The 20,359-nt window shown below is 31.3% G+C and overlaps 2 protein-coding genes and 1 pseudogene across 2 annotated transcripts; 2 read left to right on the top strand and 1 right to left on the bottom strand.

Moving 5' to 3' along the window:
* Nucleotides 1-3,241: 3,241 nt before the first annotated feature.
* On the top strand, nt 3,242-8,696 carry LOC114394242 (afadin- and alpha-actinin-binding protein-like). Its single transcript, XM_028355915.1, has 16 exons — nt 3,242-3,395; nt 3,461-3,489; nt 3,591-3,702; nt 3,810-3,907; nt 3,999-4,095; nt 4,264-4,353; nt 4,465-4,527; nt 4,666-4,740; nt 4,825-4,890; nt 4,984-5,061; nt 5,724-5,834; nt 5,913-5,990; nt 6,095-6,214; nt 6,996-7,039; nt 7,123-7,150; nt 8,342-8,696. Exons 1-16 carry the CDS (start codon nt 3,363-3,365, stop codon nt 8,354-8,356), a joined length of 1,137 nt encoding a protein of 378 aa, XP_028211716.1. The 5' UTR covers nt 3,242-3,362; the 3' UTR covers nt 8,357-8,696.
* Nucleotides 8,697-10,995: 2,299 nt separating this feature from the next.
* LOC114391801 lies at nt 10,996-11,868 on the bottom strand. Its single transcript, XM_028352774.1, has one exon. The coding sequence runs from the start codon at nt 11,754-11,756 to the stop codon at nt 11,199-11,201; it is 558 nt and encodes a 185-aa protein (XP_028208575.1). The 5' UTR covers nt 11,757-11,868; the 3' UTR covers nt 10,996-11,198.
* Nucleotides 11,869-14,520: 2,652 nt separating this feature from the next.
* On the top strand, nt 14,521-19,528 carry LOC114393000 (annotated as a pseudogene).
* The last annotated feature ends 831 nt before the right edge of the window (nt 19,529-20,359 follow it).

The raw sequence follows: 20,359 nt of genomic DNA, 5'->3' as shown, positions 1-20,359 counted from the left end.
TTAATTAATTTATCTAAATCAAATCTAACTCAATCAAAATCCAACATACAGGAACAAAATAGGTCAATAGGTTATATACATAACATATCAATTTTAATGTTATGTATAGTTAAATTGTATAATAAAATAACTCTAAATCTTAAATTAAGTTATAATATATTGTATATAATTCCAAATAAATAATATAAATAAAATATAATATGACGTTTTACAAATATATTATCTATTAAATAGAAAGTGTTTTATTATTAATACATAATTATTAAAAAATAATATATGACATTTGACTGATTTGAGATCACTCAAAGTATAACATTAACATGAATATTTAATTTCTTCAAAATACATTAAACTTAATTTATAAAACTTAAACCCATCAAAACTAATCTTGGGTTGGGATATGCATACCCTTAATTCAGAAATTAAAATAGTAATATTCTGTGATATGGCTACCCTGTATTTGCCAACATTTGTTTTTATCAGCAATAACATTTTCATAAAAGAGTGCAAAAAGTGCTTAAAATAATTACACCTTCAAGACAAGACTGCCCGAGAGTGCAAACAAACGGGGCATTTGTCAACATTGGCCTCATAAGGGGACTTGACTTGATATATAAATGTATTTTTTTTTATTCAAATGTTATATAAATGTTGTCACTTAAATGTAAATGACGTCTAAACTAATTTTACTAGTGATTTTCAATTTTAATGACTATTTTATTTTATTTAATAATTGTAGAGGCTTAATTAACAATACCTCACAATTTTAAAGTCTAGCATGGTAGTTTATTATTTTTTATATATAATTTTTTGACAGCAACGATATGATATTTACTACCTAGTTTTATACAAGAAACACGTGGGTACATTTTATTGTCTTAATTAATTATAAGAAAACTCATTTTTAAACATATTAACTACTTATTTTTTATATCCTTACTTTATTATAAAATTTATTAATGAGACACTCATTTATTCTTTATATAAGTGGATGTATTTATTTTGTTATTAACAATTTAAACCACACTCCTCATACTTATTTTAAAATATACTTTTTAAAAATAATCTATCTATTTTTAAAGTATTTTTATTTTACAAGTGTTTGACCAAACTTTTACTTATAAGAAGAAGTTAAACTTAAAATAAGTTGGATCAAACATACCCCAAATATAACTTCAACTTAAATCTTTTGTATTTCTGAAATGAAATTTAAATTTACCACATTGTAAATTAAAATTAACTAACTTAATTATTTGTATTGGTGAATTATTTATGTATCAACTTAAATATGCTTTTATACTTTTTTATTTTTTAAGTTTTTTATTCCTATTTTTTTACTCATACAACACTATTTAAATCAATTTATTTTACTTTCAAATCGCTATCTAAACAAATTTAGAGAAAACGATAAAATGAATTTTTTTAGGATTAAAAAGTTAATTGTTTACTAGAAACCAAAAATAAAATAAAAATATTTATCAAGGGCTAGTAGTATTTTTAATCCTGATTTATTTCTTATATGAAAGAGTCGAAGTAGTTTTATTTTTATTTCTACGAGATGATGAAAATGAAGTTAATTCAAACATTTTTGAAAGAGACAATCCGTGTAAAAGAAGATTAAAATAATTATTTTTTATCTTTTATAATTTTTTTTATCTTTTAAGAATATTAATGTGATCAAAATTAAATTCTCCCACTGAGAAAAACGATGCTTCATTCGAAAGAAAACATTAGAATAAATAATTATGAACCAATTCGTACGCAATCCGCATCCTGGCGTTGCTATGCTTTGCTTAATTAGTCAATTTTGGCAAGGATTCATGAATGCCACTTATTTGAGGCTTTTTTTTTTCTTTTTTTTTTCTTTTCATTCTTTGTCCTTACTGACATGTTACGTGTCCCATTCCCATATCTTACTATCATGTTACGTGTGTGTCCATATCTATCTATATCTATATTATTATACATATCTAAACAGTATTTTTCATTAACAGATATGATGAGTTTGATATCAATAATTTATATAACAATTATTTACGAGGATAAAAAAGAAAAACGAGACACCACATCCTTTTTTTTATAAATAAAATAGTTTTGCATATAAAAAGAATTTCATTTCAATAAATGTTAAGTATAGTTAATTTATTTTAAAATGTCACCAATAATTCAATTTGTCACTTATCACTTTCTTGAAAAAACCTGAGTTCTTAAATAATTGTATTTTTTTTTCAAAATTAACTATAAATCAATTCAAGAGAACATATACATTAAATAAAAAGTTCAAAGACCATTCAATTTAAAAGAACAATGCTCAGTAAGCATCATCTTATATTAGAATGAGCTGATGTAATTACAATAATAATTAGAAAAAAGTGAGATTGGTTTTAATTAGATAGATAATAAAAAAAAACTTATATATTATATAAAATATCAGTATTGGTGAGTATATGTAACATCATTAATCATTTAATAAAATACGAAAACAAACTAACAGTGTCCACAAAGTAACCTGATCAATCAAAGCCAGACATTTCTTATCTCAACACAATGTATGTAATACTGAAACATAGCCGTTGCTGTCAGGATCAAAATAACGAACCCTTTATCTCAAAAAACAAAAAAAAAAAACCCTTTAATACATGCAAAGGGTTAATAGCAAAGGACCTAACATCATAATTTTCTAGGGTCTCGTGGTAAGCATAAAGAACCCAATTTTTTGTACATTTTGGCTACTACTTACCATTGTAGAGAAATTTAAGTGATGAATGAATCATAAAATGAAGACAAGTGGGTGGAGGAGTTAAGTGTGTTGGGACAGGACAAAACAATCCACATTGATTACGAGACGAGAAGTGCATTATAACCCGAAAGATATATAGGCATAAACATTGATTACGAGATGAAAGTCGCATCCCAACCAAAACAAATAAGAAAAGAAAACACTGCACGTCTAATTCAAGGGATGTTTGCTTTCACTTCATTTCAACCAAAAAAATCCAGAGTGAGTGCCTGCCTAGTCAAAAGGATTCTCTAGTTAGGCGCCATAATCACAAACCAAAATATAACTCGTATTTGCCACCTTGCATCTTGCCAACCAATCATAAACCGCCACGTCACAAGCCACTCAAAGAAAAGCCATCAGAAGCCAGCTGTAGGTGTGTAATTGGAGGGTACAAAAACAAATATCCAGATCCGACCGCAGAGTATATTATTCTCCCCAACCAGAGCACCCGTTTCATTTATTCCTCTTTCAAATTTGGGCACCGCTTGAATATCTCAAAGTTTAGATCTAAGAACTAACACTATTACTACTCAGAGTCACACGCAGAGCCCAGAAAAGAAGCTCTTTCTCTCTAACAACAATGCCTCCCACTGACGGAGACTTGGATCTTAGGGTAAAACTCTCCGACAATCCCTATTTACATCATTCTCCCTCTCTAACTCTTCCTTTTCTTTGCAGCCACCTTCTCAATCTTCCTTCACAGCCGGGTTAGTTTATTTAGTTAATAAACCCTATTCCTCTTCAATTCTTCCCTTTCTCGGGCATTTTAACCAAATCGTAGGGTTTTTGCTTCTCTTGTTTGTTTCAGCGACTACACGTTCGCCGATGCGGACAATTTGGAGCATTGCGCTAAGTATCTCAACCAATCGCTCGTCACGTTTGGTTTCCCGGCTTCGCTCGATCTCTTCGCAAATGACCCCGTGAGTATTGAACTGATCCCGTTCCGTCTTTCATGTGCATTGTTTTTTGCGCCAATGTATGTAGTATGCACATTATGTGAATGATGCTGTTTTGAAAAATGTGGTAGGTTTCAATTGCGAGGACTTGCAATTGCATTTACGTCTTGCTGCAGCAGAGACAGCGCGACGTGGAGTTTAGAGAGTCTGCTAATGATCAAAGACAACGGTAGTTGCCAAATAAGTATAATCCTTCGATTAATGTTAGTCACGTAATGTGTTGTGTGTGAGTTCAATGTGTTTTACTTTTGATGTTGTAGACTGTTGTCTGACATTTCGAGATTGGAGGCCAAAGTGGAGAGGCTTGAAGGTCAACTACAAGTCAAAGACAGGGAGATAGCGACTATTACTAGAACGGTAAGGAGATGCTTGGAAATCTGGTTTTGGCAAACGTAAAGCATGCTATTGTCTTGCTTAGATGAAAAGATCAGAAGTGTGTCCATTATGCAAGATGCAACAATTTCCTTTTTTACGCAGTGATGCTGCTAGATTTTGTTTAACTGGGGTTGAATTCCTGTTATTTAGGAAGCTAAAAACACTGCAGCTCTGAAGGCCCAAATTGAGAAGCTGCAACAGGAGAGGGATGAATTCCAGAGAATGGTTATTGGTAATCAGGTTAGAAGTTTGATCTTCTTTGCTTATTGTGGCGTCTTGTTTGGATGACCCTACTTCAAAATGGATAAAGCCTCTGACTCTTGTGAATTTGACTCTTGAATGGTGTTAAAGCAAGTAAAGACTCAACAAATGCATGAGATGAAGAAGAAGGAAAAAGAATACATAAAGTTGCAGGTGTGATATCTTTGATTTTGTTTTTATTCTGATGAGAACCATATTTGGTGATTAGTGCTTTTACATGATAGGAACTTACGCGGGTCCACATATTATTAGATTTGGAAATGATGAAGGGCTGGTATTTTGTATTTGCAGGAGAGGCTAAACCAAGTGTTGATGGAGAAGAAGAAAGAGTCTAGGTCAGGCATGGAGATAATGAATTTGCTTCAGGTACCAGCTATCCATTTAGTTTGGACTTTGCTTGGAAGATATTCAATTTCATGAGAATTTGGTATTTATGATGTGTGTAAACAGAAGGAAGGGAGGCAACGTGGAACATGGAATGGGAAGAAAGCTGACAATGATTTTTATAAAAAGATTGTATGCATATTGATAAACTTTCACTCTGTCATTACAGTTCTTTGTATTCGGGACACATCCTCGTCTCATACAATTTATTTTTAATGTTGAAAGGTGGATGCTTATGAGTCAAAAAATCAAGAACTGATGGCAGAGAATGCTGATTTAAGAGCATTATTGAGATCAATGCAGGTAGGTTCCTGATAGGTGATTATTGTTATTTGCTGAAATTTCTACTTACAGACAAGATTATGAATGCAATACATGTCTCTTCTGTTCACGTTTCATTGATTCTACTTGATGTAATTTTGAACTTTCATCAACTTTTGCTTTGTTATCATTCAGTTACTGTATGCTGCTTTTTTAAATTTCCATCTTGCCTGCAATTTTAAAGAGTTCTATCTCCCTGATATTCCCTTTCTTCCCCCATGTGAATATCTTTGTTTGTAAATGTGTGTGTGTGCATACACCTGTGCATGAATGGATTTGCTACTTTTGTTCCATTACCTTTATCTTTATTAAACAAATTATGTTTTTGGTTTGGACATGAAGTCAACAATATAATTTTTGTGTGTTCTGGGAATCGGTTATTTTGTGATGCAAAGTGCAAAATGATGGATGGACATAGTAATTAAATGGGTACTGGAAGAACACTAACACGGGAGTCGATTTGTGGTATTGGTGGCTTTCAGTATATTTCTTTTTTGATTTCATCCTATTTTCTATTTTATATGTCACCTACAATCTGTAGTCTGTACTTCCCTCTATATGAAGACCTTTATTCTGCGATGCCCCTCCCGCTAAAGCAGGTTCCTTGACCTAGATTATGAGATTCGCGAGTGTACTGATTACAGGTGGATATGCGTGATTTCTTAAATGCTCCTAATGGACTACCAAAGCAATCTTTCACTGGCAATGAAAGAGTTGAAAGTGATCCTTCACAATCTCCATTGGTTGGGAAAATGGTATGGAAGGTTTTTAAATTTTCATACTTTATTCCGTGTCAAACTGCCTTCTGAAATTATTGAGTTTGTTACTTGCAGGATGTATTTGACCTTCCTTTTCACATGGCCAGAGATCAAATAGAAGAAAGTCTTCGCAACAAAATGGCTTCTATAAAGGTAATTACTTATTAGTATCACTTTCCAATTTGTATCTTTTAAGTATTTGCAGATATGAACTGTTTGTCTTTGGTTGTTAACTGCTTGAAAATTGAAATATGAAGGAGCGTATGGTTCAATTGCAAGATGCTCAAAAAGAAGCAGAAGTTACTTCAGAGGCTACTGAGAGGGAACTTGAGCTTGAAGCTCAACTTGTCGAAGCAAGGAGCATCATACAGGAGCAGGTAATGTTTTTTGTTCATGCAGTTGAAATCACAAGTTAGGTCCAAGGCATTTAGAGCCTGTTTGATACTTTTATTGTGATGTAAAATCAACAAAAGCTGCTTTTTAGTTAGAGAAGCTCTTCTTTTGATGTTTCATAGTGTTTGCCAAAGTACAAAAGTTCTTTATAATGAAAGCTGAAAAAAACTGCTGTTATGAGTTGCAAGAATTGGTGCTCTTTTAGGAAGCAAAAGCAAAATTTTCTCAGCAAGGTAAAGCTGGTACTTTGCCAGAAAATGGAGTGAAAATAGGAAAAAATGGCAGTGCGTGCTGCTTTCTTGAGTCTTTCTATCTATCTATGGATTCATTGAAATTTTCAGTTACTTTTAATTTTCAATTGTTATATGACTAAATGTTGCAGTGTTGCTTTTGTTTTCTTTGTTTGCTCAAGCAAGTCTATACTTGTTACAATCACCATATGACTATTAATTTAAATCTGTATAACTTTTTAATCTGTGTGGCTTCTATTCTTCATCAATTGAAGTTTGAAAAGCATGTGGGTCAATATATATGTCTATTCATTTTTTATTAATTTTCTTTTTTTGGAGGGTGGGGTTGTATCACTCAAACGAGTATCTCAATTCAAACAGTTCTCTCTTTCAATAAATCGAATGAGTTTTTCTTAATTACTCTTTTCAATCTAATTGCCTGAAAGTATTTTTAAGTGTTGATTTGTGTTAATTTATATTGATAATGCATTCAATTTTAAGGTAGAGAATAATGTGATAATGTGTTGTATTACAGGCATCAATAATGTCTAAACATCTTGCAAAATCTGACAGGCCAAGGTACTCAGTGTACTTTTGATTTGTTAAGAACCATTTAATTATGTATAGATGCAATAAGTTGAATTGCTTTTCAAACTTTACAGGGAATCTATCATCCCAGCACCGGCTGAGGTATGCATTTTCATATATATGTTTGCCTGTTTCTTGTTTCCGGCGAGTATTTTTTTATGTAAATTTAGCGACCAACCTTATTTACTATAATTAAGATTCTGAAGGTTTTTCATAGTGTCAATACTTGTTTTGTGGTAGTTGGTTGATAACTGATAAGTAGGTTTGGAAAATTATTTGTAGTATACTTTATTTTGTAAAGTGATTATGGCCTCAAACTATCTTGTGGGATTTCTCTTTGCAACTTTGCATGGATATCCAATCTCCGAGTCTGTGTTTCTTGAGTTTCCAGTTGTGATAGGTTATAGTTTTTATGTGGGATATAGCATCTGACATTTTTGTATATCCTGTCTTTTGATTTTGTGTATGCAACTTGAAAGTTAGGAATTGTCCAGTGGGTCTCAGTCTTGAATAAAATTTCCTATTTTAAGTATGTTTATTGTGGTCAGAAATAAGCAATTTTGTTTGTAACGGTACAACTTATTAAGGAAGAAGAACATTTGTCAATAGCTTGCAAGTTCACACAATTTAATTTACAGGGTAGGACCAGATGAAATTTGCTAGTTTTTCTCTGTTTTTAGGTTGAGTTGATTACTGTTCTTTTTGTCTTTGCATGTGTGAAGAATTCTCAATGTTTTCTGAAAATATCTTCAAAAGTTCAAAATGGGAATAACTCATTCAGCACCTTCGCAGACACCTACTCTTGAAGATAAGACTTATCCGTTACCTGAAATTCTGAATTTAAGTTGTTAGTTCTGAGAATTGTAGAAATATAGAGGATAGTAGAAAGGGATTTCCATCATACTTATTCCTCTACTGGCTGGAGAAGGGATCAGAATATTAATGTTTGGGTGGTCTGTGTGCCTTTGTTGCTGGTAGGAAGTGTTGGTGTAGAAAGGGAAGGTGGTGATGATGACATTTGGCACTAACTATTTGTGTGGCCTCTGCTGCTAATTCTTTTATTTGATACTTTCATTCTTTGCTTGAAATGTTGATTAACATATGATTTTGGGATTCAATCATAAAGTTGAAATCATTATCTTGTATAATCATACTGTTAATTGGCGCTTCCTAATTAGGTAAAATTATAGTAGTCATTATGTCACATTCAGCTGTAGATTTATTGTTACTTGCTTCTCCATCAGTCACATTGATGGTGCCAACGTTGTGATATCGTTGTTTCTTGATTTACAGGCAGTATGCAATTAACAAAGCTGAGGATACTCACATTTGATGCCTGGCATGATTAATTGAGTTGGCTCTGCAGTGTAACAGGAACGGACAGCATGCTTTTAGCCTGTGTTTCTAATCTTGCTTGTTCATCTTGCACTGCCCTAGTTTATGATAAGAGGCCCGAGTATGGTCGAATATCATTGTAATTATTAGCATGGTGTTGTAATTAGTGTTATTGTACCCTTGGAACTGCTAGAAGAAAAAATAGATCATATTTATGTCACAAGAACCATTCAAACTACATACTAACATTTAAGATTGACAGCTAGAAATATTTTATAATATCACTTTGGGCTCTTCCAAAATTCATGTCTCATTTATTCGGTGGGAAATATACAGGTCACACATTTATAGAAGAAATAGTTGTAGTTTTGAAAAATGAATGCTGAGGGATTACTCGGGACCTAGTGTCCTACAAAGCCACCAATTACTACAAAATGTTTCCATCTTAGGATCTTTAGTGATGTGAACCCCCCAAAGCATTAAAAGCTTTTAAATGCGGTGTAATTTTTATTTGGAAATTGAATTTTGTATTTGTTGATAACGGGAATCGATTTGGGTCTGTTAAAAACCTCCGTATGAGTTGTTGCAGATAAGCTATTCTATACACCTTATTTATTTATTTATTTTTTATACAAAAACTGTGGAGAGGAAGTTCACAGTCCCGCCATCCCGGTGAACTTGTTTAAGTTTATTTTTTTTTTTTAAAATGTTTCTTTTAGTAATATAAGCAGTTTTAAGTTTTTTCTGATTTGTGTTTAAACTGCTATTACTTATTAAAAAATATAAGCAGTCTTATCCGCTTAATAAAAAATATTCTTTTAAAAAGCACTTATTTTAATTTTTTTAAAGTTTAAACAAACTCATCCTATGTGTATTTCATGATAATGAGTTAAAGGAGTGAGGTAAAGGTATAGGTCCTACACAAAAAAATTGAAAATTTCTTATTTCTTAGCAATTTGAACACAACCGAATCACCCTCAAGAGACAAGAGAAAAATGTGACTAGCATAAATAAGATAAAATGGATGTGTGTTACCACACAGGAATGATAAGATATGCTTCTAAAAAAAGGAATGGTAAGATATGAAATAATTGCACCTGAAGAGATAACAAAAAAATGGGTTAAGGTTATTTGAATGTCTAAAAAAAGGAAACTAGAAACAATGGTGAAGAGAATAAATTGTATGACTTGTAGTCTGGTGAAAAGTGTGAGAAGGAGACTAGGAAGGACATTGAAAGAAGTCGTGAAGAATGATTTGGTCTCAAATAACTTGATGTTAATTGTTTATGTATGTAACTAACCTTACTGGTGAAATAAGACTTCTATCGTTGAATTTTATTATTCTAATGGATTTCGATGAATGACAGCTGTTTGTTTGTGTGGATATGTGAAATTTCGTACAGCTGAGCAATTTATAAACTGTTTTCATATATTTTTCTGCAGGATTTTATTACCTTTTGTTTTTGTCAATACGCGCATGAGTTTATTAATTCTAAGGGCTTCCAATGTCATTGGACTTATTTCAACAGACAGCCTTGCCTTGCCCGGCATGTGGGCCCAAAATACTTTAAATACGTCGTATCGTAGAGCATGGACTGCCACTGAAAGCACTAATTAACTCCAACAAGTTACTTATTTGTAAAGAGTCATGATGAGGCTGATAGGTTGCAGCTTTCAGGTTATACTTTCAACTAACTGGGCCAACTATTGCTTACCAAGACACACTGTCTTTCTCATTGATCATGGATGTGATAAGCTGATAGCCTTTGTTTTTTGGTTCAGGGGATAGGAATGTGGAAATTAAAAGGTTTTATGCCTCATCTTATGAGTGTATATACATATTGGTTCACAATATATGGCCCCAAGGAATATTAATGTTTCCCAGCAGTTATTTGGGAAGTATTTACTGCCCTGAAGATAATAATTGTATGACTCTAGTTTCTTATGATTAAGATTATTCTTAAAAACACATTTTAAAAAAGATATAATATGGAGCCTTTGTATTAATTTTTTTTATTACATTATGTTACAGATATTGATTTTCAAATAAAGAGATGATAGTTTTTAAATATAAATTATTTCATTACAAATTCAATTCTAACCATGTTAGTTTTATAAAATCAAATCAAGATCTGTCAAATTAAGTTAGCATGTTTTCACCTAAAGATGTACTTTATACCCATGCACAATTAATGGCTATTTCTGGATCCCCCGGACTAGATTAATTAAAATATTTTGTGGACAGCTTAGCTAAGGATAGCGGCCTATGGTATTGAATTTCTTGAATCGACATGCTTCTATAATTCATACACTTCTAAATTAATATCCTCTCTTGGATTTAGAACCGCTCGTATTTAGCATCATGATATATATGTAACTGTTATGTTACGTTTTTCTTTTTCATGATAGCACACTATATCTCTAATCAGCTAAAGTATAACATGATTTCACATGGTTGACAGATGATTTTGACATGATAGCATCGCATATATGTAACTGTTATGTTAGGTACGCGTGTTAGGAGTTGGATCCTAGGTTTGTGCTATGAAAAAACATATATATTAAGAAAGGTTAGCCTTTTATCCGCGAATTTTTACAAGAACGTCATAATGTAAAGAATAATAAACTGTTACATTAGTTGAACTAATATCTTTACAGCAGTTGATGAAGTCGCAGCGTTAGACTTAATTTGCAGAGAGGCTCTGATCAGATAAATTACTATTAGACGATGATTAAATTTTTAGAAATGAAAAATAATGTGAGTGTGCGAATATCACTCTAATGTAAAAAGTAATAACTGCATACTAGTGTTGTTTCAATCACGCCTTGCAATGGAAACGAAAACTCTGCTAACATGCATGGGGAAGCAACCTAAGGTCGAAGGCCTTCCACATACCTCTCTGATAGTATTAGTAGGACTTTTCATGAATGACGACATAGACGACCAAGAAGAGAAACTAGAACCACGAGGTGATGCCATAGAGTTAGACTCAGAATCAGAGCTGCAATCTAATATGTCCAAACCAATAACATCATCTTCATGAAAACAATCATGGGACGATGAGGGTGACTTTTTGCTTTTTCCACGTTTTACCCTTTTCTTCCAAAACCTTAACCTTGACCTTGTTGAAGGTTTGGGGTCTGGAATGCATGGCTTGGGTAGCCCTAGGCTGAGAAGTGCTGGTGGAGGACTCAGTGGAGGAAGAACTTCTCTTGGTTGTTGTCCCTTTGCAATCCCAGGTTGCATTTCCCATTTGAATGGAACCCCTTCACTGCTCCTATAATAAGAGATGCGAGAGGAGCACTCCATTGAGGATCTCCTTGAGAGAATTTTGCTCGTTGATGACATCTTCTGATACTCAAAATCCATCATAGCTTTTTCCAATACTAAAGAATGTTGGACCAAGTTGTGTTTATATAGGATGCATGGAGGTGTACAATTGTTTATATATATACCGTTTTGGCCATTAGAGAGTCATGGAAACATGCACTCTACTTTTTTGTTAATTAGATTGATTGGTCGTGGCCTGTTACTTCTAGTTTGAGTGACTCAAAGTCTTTTTGTATTGACAAGGAAACGAATAGTAAAGCAAGATGGATATGCGATGTCGTTGTTTCTAAGGCTGCGATAAAATCGATTTTTAATTAACAAATAAAAGTTGATATAATTGATAAGATATAAATTCATTCTTAAAAAATTTAGATTTGATTTATACTGTCGAGAGGACTTTCTTAATAAATACTTTATAAATATTTTTATAAGTATTTATTGAAGTCAAAGTTTATCTGATGAGACCTTCAAATCAAAAGTAACCTAATTTTTTTTTTTTTTACATAAAAATATTATTGTTATGAAAGTTGGCCGGCCTCTATTGCATGTGCCATGACATGACCAAACCCGTAAGACTTGGCCCCCATCTTAGCTTCTCAGACAACATAGGTTGCTGCATTATTTTATTAATTAATATTCTATGAATTAAGGGCTTGGGATCATTGAGATGACCCAATTGGCCTTGTGTGATATGTGAGGCACATGTTAGGGTTACAGGTGTCAGTATGCCAAGGCATTTCTGCTTGAATTAATTAATATATGATATATGACAACTAAGGCCCATCTACGTACTTATCTTCACAACGTACATGGCACAGCTTTGATTGGAACATCGATAACTTTTTCTCAATTGCTAAGAAAGCAAAGTCCATTACTTGGCAATTACCTAAGGTTGCATTCATTGAATTTGAACGAATGCAATTGCTACCGGCTAGCTACTATTTCATAATTGTGAGATTGAAGAGGACTTTTGACAATTAGTTATTTTTAATTATCTTCCATGCATATACCTAATAGCCTTGTAGTTTTATTATATAACTTCTTAATGAATATGATTTGGGAACGGTTAACCTAACAGTGGAAGATTTAATTTGCATGGCCCGATAGTTCAAGTATTCTAGGAATGACTTAAGAGACAAGGCCACTTTTTGTTCAAACCGACTTCAGGAAAATTCTTTGTTACGATTAAGCTTCACTGATGGTGTCCAATGAGTTGTATTAAGTAGTTTATCCAGTATCCACAATGACCACACCCTTTTTGTGTAAGTAGCTTATGATTGTTTTTCAACAGCTTTTTTTTTTTACTTCAGCTATTTTTGTACTTTTTTTAATGTGTAAAAGTTGATTTTTTTGTTACATCCAAATGAAATTAATCATTTTCAAACTATTTTTTTTTAGCAAATCTATCCAAATCTGATCATGATCATAATCGATTATTAAAATAATCTAATTTTTTCGATTATCTCAAACACATTATATTATTTTTCAAATAACTTATGAAAATAAGTTATTTAAAGTAAGCTATGAAAAAAAATATTAAAATAAATTTATGTATCAAATAATTAACTTATAAGTTAGTCAAAAAAAGAACCTATAATATCCTCAAAAGTATTATCAATTATTTTGGTGAAACTAACTGATAAACTAATTGAAAGATTATAAGTCGTAAGTTAAAAGATGAAAAATTAGAAGCTTATAAGTTAACTGATTTATAGAAATTTTTTCATAAAAATAACTAATAAATTAACTCATAAATGTTAAATGACAAAAATATATATATTTAATATTTGAATTTAGTTTTGATAACTCTTTAAAAGTAAGACAATAATTTTGTATTATATAAAAATAATATTTAGTGATTTTATTCATATTATTTTGTTTTAAATAAAATTTTTCCTTTTTTGAAAAATTAGAATAAAATAAAATAAACTTATATGGTTTAAAATTAATTTTCTAACATTTATTTTGCATTAATAATATTATTTAAAATAAAAAATAATTTTCTTTATAATTTGATTCTATTATCATTTTTTGTTCAGTGAAAAAATATTTTAAGTAAAAATAAAAATAAATAATATATTAATTTATTAAAATAAATAATTTAACATTTAAAAAATAGAATTCCAAGTTCAATAATAATTAAGAAAATAAGTATGTTATTTGATGATCGTATAAAGAATGTTAAAACAAGTAAAATTATTTTAAAACTAAATAAAAGGATAAAAAATAATTTAAAATAATTTTGCGAAGATAAAATTGAAAATAAAAAGTTAGTAACTTACTTTTCCTCCGTTCTCCTTTATAAGAAAAAAAAACTAAATTCATACGAAAATAGTTAATTTCTTTAAATCATATTATTTTTAATTAAAAAACACTCTCTTTCCTAAACGACTATTAATTGAAACTTGATATAAAACATAAATTTTTTATTTAATGAAATATATTTTAAACATAATTTCATTAAATAAAGTAAAAGTAATCAAAATTTACTTATTAAAAAGAACAAAAAAAAATATAAAAGAAAACAGAGGAAGTATAAGTTACTAACTTATTTTCCAAAATAACTTCAAATAGCTTATTTTTGTAAGTTATTTGAAGTAACTTGTAAAAATTAACTATTAAAATAAACTAAATTCGTGCAGTAAACAAAGTTATTAATTGTATGTTTTTAGGATAAATTCATAATTTGTAAAGTTCACAATAATAGTCACTTTTTACACATAATTGAAATTTTTATTCTTTAGAAATAAATTGTGATATGTTTAAGAACCAAAATATATATATTTTTTTACCGAATGGACCCAAATGTTTATTAAGCACGGTTCATTTGAAAATTGTTCTCGCGCTCACGTTTGTTTGTTTCTCGTTCTCGCATTCTCGATCTTTTCTCTCTGGTTCGTCTCTCCTCCTTCCTAGGGTTTGGTTCTTAGATTTTGATTCCTTTGTGTTTGTGTTATATCCTTTTCTGTTTATGCACTGAACTGTTAGTTCTGTGTTACTGCTGGATGTTATTGATTTGTTGGGTGATTGTGTGATTGAGTATTTGCTCTTCAAAGTGATTTGCTTTGGAGATTAGAGGATTAGAAGAAAATCAGGAAAAAAAGTGTATCTTGTATTTGGGCACATATATAGGTATCATTTAGTATATATGATGCCTGCATACGCAAATCTCACAATCAACTAGGCTGGAAAACTAAAATTTAATGACTCACTCTTAAAGATCGGGAAATTACAGTTAGAAAGAGTGTTGTTTGTATATCTATGTTTCAGTTACAGTAAGCACACCCCAAATTATGAAATTAAAAATTTGTGTATGCATTTTGATTGTGCAAGTGAAGAAAGATGTATTCGAGTCCAAGCCAGTTCGACGGAAATGCAGCCTTCTCCGGTGGTGGATTCATGCCTTCTCAGACCACTCAGGGCCCCGACTCTTCGTTGGTTCCTTCCAAGGTCCTTTCTCTCTCTTTCCTTTTCATAATAATCACAACCACATTCAACACTAATTAACCCCCATTATTTTGCTCTTCTTTCAATTGCTAGTGTTTTGAGAAAATAAGATGGAATCAATTTGTGGTTTTAAGTTCTATTTAATTTTTTTGTTGTTTTTTTGTAGAATCGCGACGCTCAGTCCTTGCTTCCTCTGACAGTGAAGCAGATATACGATGCAGTCAAGCGATGATAGAATCAATTTGATTGTTGATGGTGTGGACGTTACCAATGTGCGTTCTCCTTGAATCTTGGTTTGTGAATTTGGGTAGGGTTTTGTGGGTTCGCTTGTCCTAACAATTTGAGTCCAGGTCACTCTTGTAGGAAGGGTGTCCAACAAAACTGGACGAATTACTGATGTTACTTTTGTGCTTGATGATGGTACTGGAAGGATTGAGTGTAGTAAATGGTGATTATTGTTAATTTTCTCTTATCTTTTCTGCATTATTTTTTTTTTAATTTTTTCTTTTATACCATTTACTTTTGGCAGTGATGTCTGATGACTTCTTGTTTACTTGCAGGCTTCATGAAGCTGTTGATACAAATGAAGCAGAGGCTATCTTGTATGCTATATTGCATTTCCTGCATAGATTTTCATATTTTATCTAGGCTAGTTTGAATAAAATTCTCAATAAATACTTATAGGAAAATAAATTAAGAAGGTAAAATGAACTAAGCTTCTTGCTTAAATTAAAATTAGCTTATGCATAAGTTAATGTATTAAAGATCTTTTATTTGACTTTTTCAAAAACAAATTTTAATGCACACAAAGTTAATTTTAACTTATAAAAGAAGGTAAATTCATTTTACTTTCTTATTTTATTCTCTTATAGGGGTTTATTGAAAAGTTTATTCAGACAGAACCTTAATACTAGATTTACTTGATTGATAATGGTTTTAATCCCTTTCCCTGTTTTTTTAAAAGATTCTTCTTCTAAATACTATATGTTTTTATGTTTTTATTTGATTAATTCAGAAAGGAAATGAATTGTTTTGGAATACATGTTACTGTTGAATTATTTTTTTTCATAAAATAAAAAGATACGTACATACATATGATCATTTTATTTATTTTTCTGCAGGAAAAATAAGTAGATACACACACAACTTATCATTTTGCTCATGTTTTGTACTGTTGTTTGTTGCCAAATGTGAAATTTTTTTTTATGCAATTTATTTCATATACTATATACTAATATTTTAGTCTCATTATTAGGGACGGAATGTATGCGAGGCTCCATGGACAATTAAAACATTTTCAGCGTAAAAGGACCTTAACTGTTTTCTCTTTTAGGTATGATATAAATACCTTTTGCTTTTTTTTTAATTATTATTTTAGCTGTTCAATATTTTAAATTGTATTGGATGTCTATCATTGTCACAACTATTACCAAGGCTAGTTATGTTCTTGTCCCAGTGATTAGTGAACGGCGGAGCAGACCTATTTCTTTCATACAGTTCAATATTTCACCTCATCCCGTTGTTTCATTTTCAGGCCTGTGACTGACTTTAATGAGATTGCTAGTCATTTCAGCGATTGCATATATGTGCATCTCTACAATTCCAGATTAAGGGTATTAAAAACTGTAAACTGTGTTTGAATGATTTGATGTGATATGATGCACATATATGGTTATGAATTTTAATAAGTCTGTACCATACGTATGTGTGTATTCTAATGTTTCATGTGGTAACATCTTCAGTCTAGTGTCCCTAATCAGCAGCATTCCTCACCAATTCCTCCCACAATAGTTTATCAAGCACAAGCTGTTCCGCCAACAAATCAGGTAAGAAAGTGAACCATACTCTGTTTTTGCTTCATTTTTATTTGATGTCCTCCTTGGTTTGTTACATGTTATTTTCAGTTCTCTGATCAACATATCAATGGTCAGAAGGGTGTTACTGTTGAAGCCATGGTCTTAGATTTTTTGCATCATCCCACAAACAGGTATTTTTTTAAGTTATTTTATTTAATGTTGTCTATTTGTCTCTTGTTGAACATGTAACTAACTGCATTCTTGGTGCCTTTGTTTTTCCTGAATATTGGTTGATCCATGTTATTTTATTATATGGATTCTTGTCCACAAATACCTTTCTTGAATATTGCAAAACTTTTGCATCGTTTGCTGTAGAAATGGAATAAAGAATTTTCTAGTAGTTCAATTATATGGAGTATGGTTGTACACAAATTTTTTAAAAGCTAAATCATTCTTTGATTCTTTTATTTTTTAATTTGTTCAGCTTGGTCTCTATTATTGTGTGACTGTGTGTTTGGTACACAGTTGATATCAACTGAAACGGAAGTTGTCTAGATGATACGCAAGAGTTCCTTCATTGTGTATGAGAATGTGTGGACGTTTTTTGGATTTCAAACGGAAACCCAAACACTGAAATGTTCAATATGGTCCTCTAATTGTCAAAATATATGCAATGTGTTCCTTTCCATTTCATTGGATTAGGTTAACGTCCTCAGTGAGAACAAATGGAAAGGACCATGTTGCATATATTTTGGTAATTAGAGAACCATAATGAACATTTTAATAATAGAAGTAACAAGTTGATCAAATTAAAAAAAAAGTAGAGGGACCAAAATAATAATTTAGCCTATTTTTTTTTTTACTAATCTATACAGATTGAAAATGCATGTTAAGGAACGGTCTGTTTCTACTTTCTAGTGATTATACGTGGCTCAAGTTGGTAAACGGCCATTTTGAGCCTACAATGTGAATAAGCAAGTTTTGTGGCGCATATCTTTTGTTGGTATCCATGAGTTTCAACTGGGGCTGGATAATGTATGCTTACAGGGACGGATCCAAGGGGGGCAAGCAGGGGCCTTGCCTCCCTCCCTTGGGACCCTTTATGTGTGTATATATGAGAAAAAAATTAAAATTAAAAAATACTAATCAATAAAGGAAAATATATTAGAAAAATAGATTTTTGAGTCTCTAGTTTTATACATAAAATTAATAATAAATATTTTTATTGAACTTATTATATATTAAATAATTATTTGTTAGATGTTAGATATTTTAATAATTGTATAAAAAAAATTCAGCTCCCCCTTTAAAACACTCCTGGATCCGTCCTTGTATCCCTTATATATACTTTCTCTTGTTATGGCCAAAAATAAAAATCCGATAATGTCAGATGTTCTATGTTAATTTTCTCTGTTTTGAAAAATAGATAGAGGGTTATTTGTGTTCGCAATGTACCTACCTAATTCAAAGTAGAAAGCCTTTGTTTTCCAATTTCAGCTGTTTTTCCCCACCCTTTTATTAAAATAAAATGCTGGATGTTTGGGGATCCCAGCTTAAATGCTTATTTTTTCTTGAGTCCAACAAAATTAATTATCTTCAAACCACTTTTCAGCAAACTTAGCAAACAAAAACTGATTTTGATTATGTTCGATTATAACAGTAATCGATTATACATATAATCAACTATTGATATAATCTAATTTTCAGTTAGGTATACTCTATAGTAGTAAATGTTGGGCTTAAAAGGGTCAATGAGAGAAAAAGGTGGAAGTAGCAAAATGAAAATGTTAAAATAGATTGCTTACCACAAAAAAGGACAAGATACAAAATGATTTTGTATGACAGTATGCGGAGATATTGTTGTGGCATCAGATAAGATATCATAGAAAATCGATAAGGTGGCTTAGATAAACACAAAAAATGTCATTGAAAGCACTAGTGAGAAAGAGTAAATTGCATGAATTTTAGTCTTATAAAAGAGAGACCAAAGAATAACATTGGAGAGGGAGTTGTAAAAAACCATTTCACCAGCTTAGTTATAATAAAGTTTGTACTTATTTATTTTTTAGATGTGTTGAATAGTTTGGTATTCATAACTTAACATTCTGATATTGATGTTTCAGCTCAAGGAATGAGTGAGTCCATCGTGACCTTATTGCCAGCATCTTGGAATTTCTTTGGAAAAGCTAATGTTTTTCTCTATTCTCCTTCTCTTTAACATACTATCCAAATTTTGTTGACTCTTATTGAATTCCAACTCTGCAGGCTGGCTATTAAAAATCTTATTGATGAAGGTGCCGTTTATGAAACCATAGGTGATCACAATAAGTCAATCATCAATGGTTGATAACTTGTTGGATAAGTACAGTTTTTTGTTAGAGTATGCTAACTCTGCGTATCCATTCTAGTGATGTTACATGCACAAGCAAAACAATGTTCTGCTAGATTTTGGTGGTCTTGTTTTTCCATCTCATATTAAGAGTATGAACCGGTAATATGTAACAAAATATATTTAACATGATATGATATGTATCCGTTATGCAAAGCGTTTTTGTCTTATTGATGAACCAATTTCAATGGGTTATCGTTACTATATTCGGCACTCATACCTACATATAATGAGCAAGGATGCTTTACATAATGTTTGGTAAAGGGAAATAGACAAGGAGGGAAGAAGAGAAATTTTATTAAACTGCACTTGTTTATTCAAATTTTAGGAGGGGAGGAAAATATAGGAGCAAAATCTCTTATTTAAATTTTGTTCCCCTCAAATATTGGAAGGATTTGAGGGGAAGGAAAAGAAATTTAAAATATTTCAGTTGAAATTATTAAAATATTTTTATTTGTTTTCAAAAAATTATATTTAAAACCCCGTTTTCTTTTCTTGTAAACAAAACGAGAAAACGATTTCCTTTCCTCTCCTCAATTATAATCTCTCAACTCTCTTATCAATCAAACATAATGTGTAATTAAAATTCTTCCCCTTTTCTCCTTCCCTCCATTAAAATCTCTCTTTTCTCCTTCCCGCTTTTGAACAAAACAGTTCATTAGAGTCTAGAGTGAGAAGTTATATGGGCCGAGTATTGGGCCTTTCTTACACAACTACGGTTCTCAGTATAGGATAGGATGTGTTTAGCCTTTTAGCTAAGCTTTGAAACATTCACATTGGTATGAAAACATAGATACGTATTACTTAAGGTCATACTCGTGAGACGTAAATATTTCAACTCATTTCATGAATATACTTTTGAAGTGTATGAAATAAGATTAAACACAGAATGCACAGGACACTGATCCTTGGATCCTTGGTGGAGTGGTATCTGTGATTTTCAAAGGCACTATATCAAGGAGAAAAGTAATAAAGTAGAATATTAAGCTGAGAATTCAAAGAAAGTTAGAAAC

This window comes from Glycine soja, chromosome 17 (genome assembly GCF_004193775.1).
Source record: "Glycine soja cultivar W05 chromosome 17, ASM419377v2, whole genome shotgun sequence".
In the NCBI taxonomy this organism is placed as follows: Eukaryota; Viridiplantae; Streptophyta; class Magnoliopsida; order Fabales; family Fabaceae; genus Glycine; species Glycine soja.
The sequence above is the reverse complement of the archived record's forward strand: the minus strand, read 5'-3'. Positions and strand labels throughout refer to the sequence as shown.

Coding starts and splice junctions, on each gene's coding strand:
- LOC114394242 (XM_028355915.1), top strand. CDS start 3,363: ATGCCTCCCACTGACGGAGACTTGGATCTTAGG. Junction 3,396..3,460: donor ACGGAGACTTGGATCTTAGG/GTAAAACTCTCC, acceptor TTTTCTTTGCAG/CCACCTTCTCAATCTTCCTT. Junction 3,908..3,998: donor GCTAATGATCAAAGACAACG/GTAGTTGCCAAA, acceptor TTGATGTTGTAG/ACTGTTGTCTGACATTTCGA.
- LOC114391801 (XM_028352774.1), bottom strand. CDS start 11,756: ATGATGGATTTTGAGTATCAGAAGATGTCATCAACGAGCAAAATTCTC.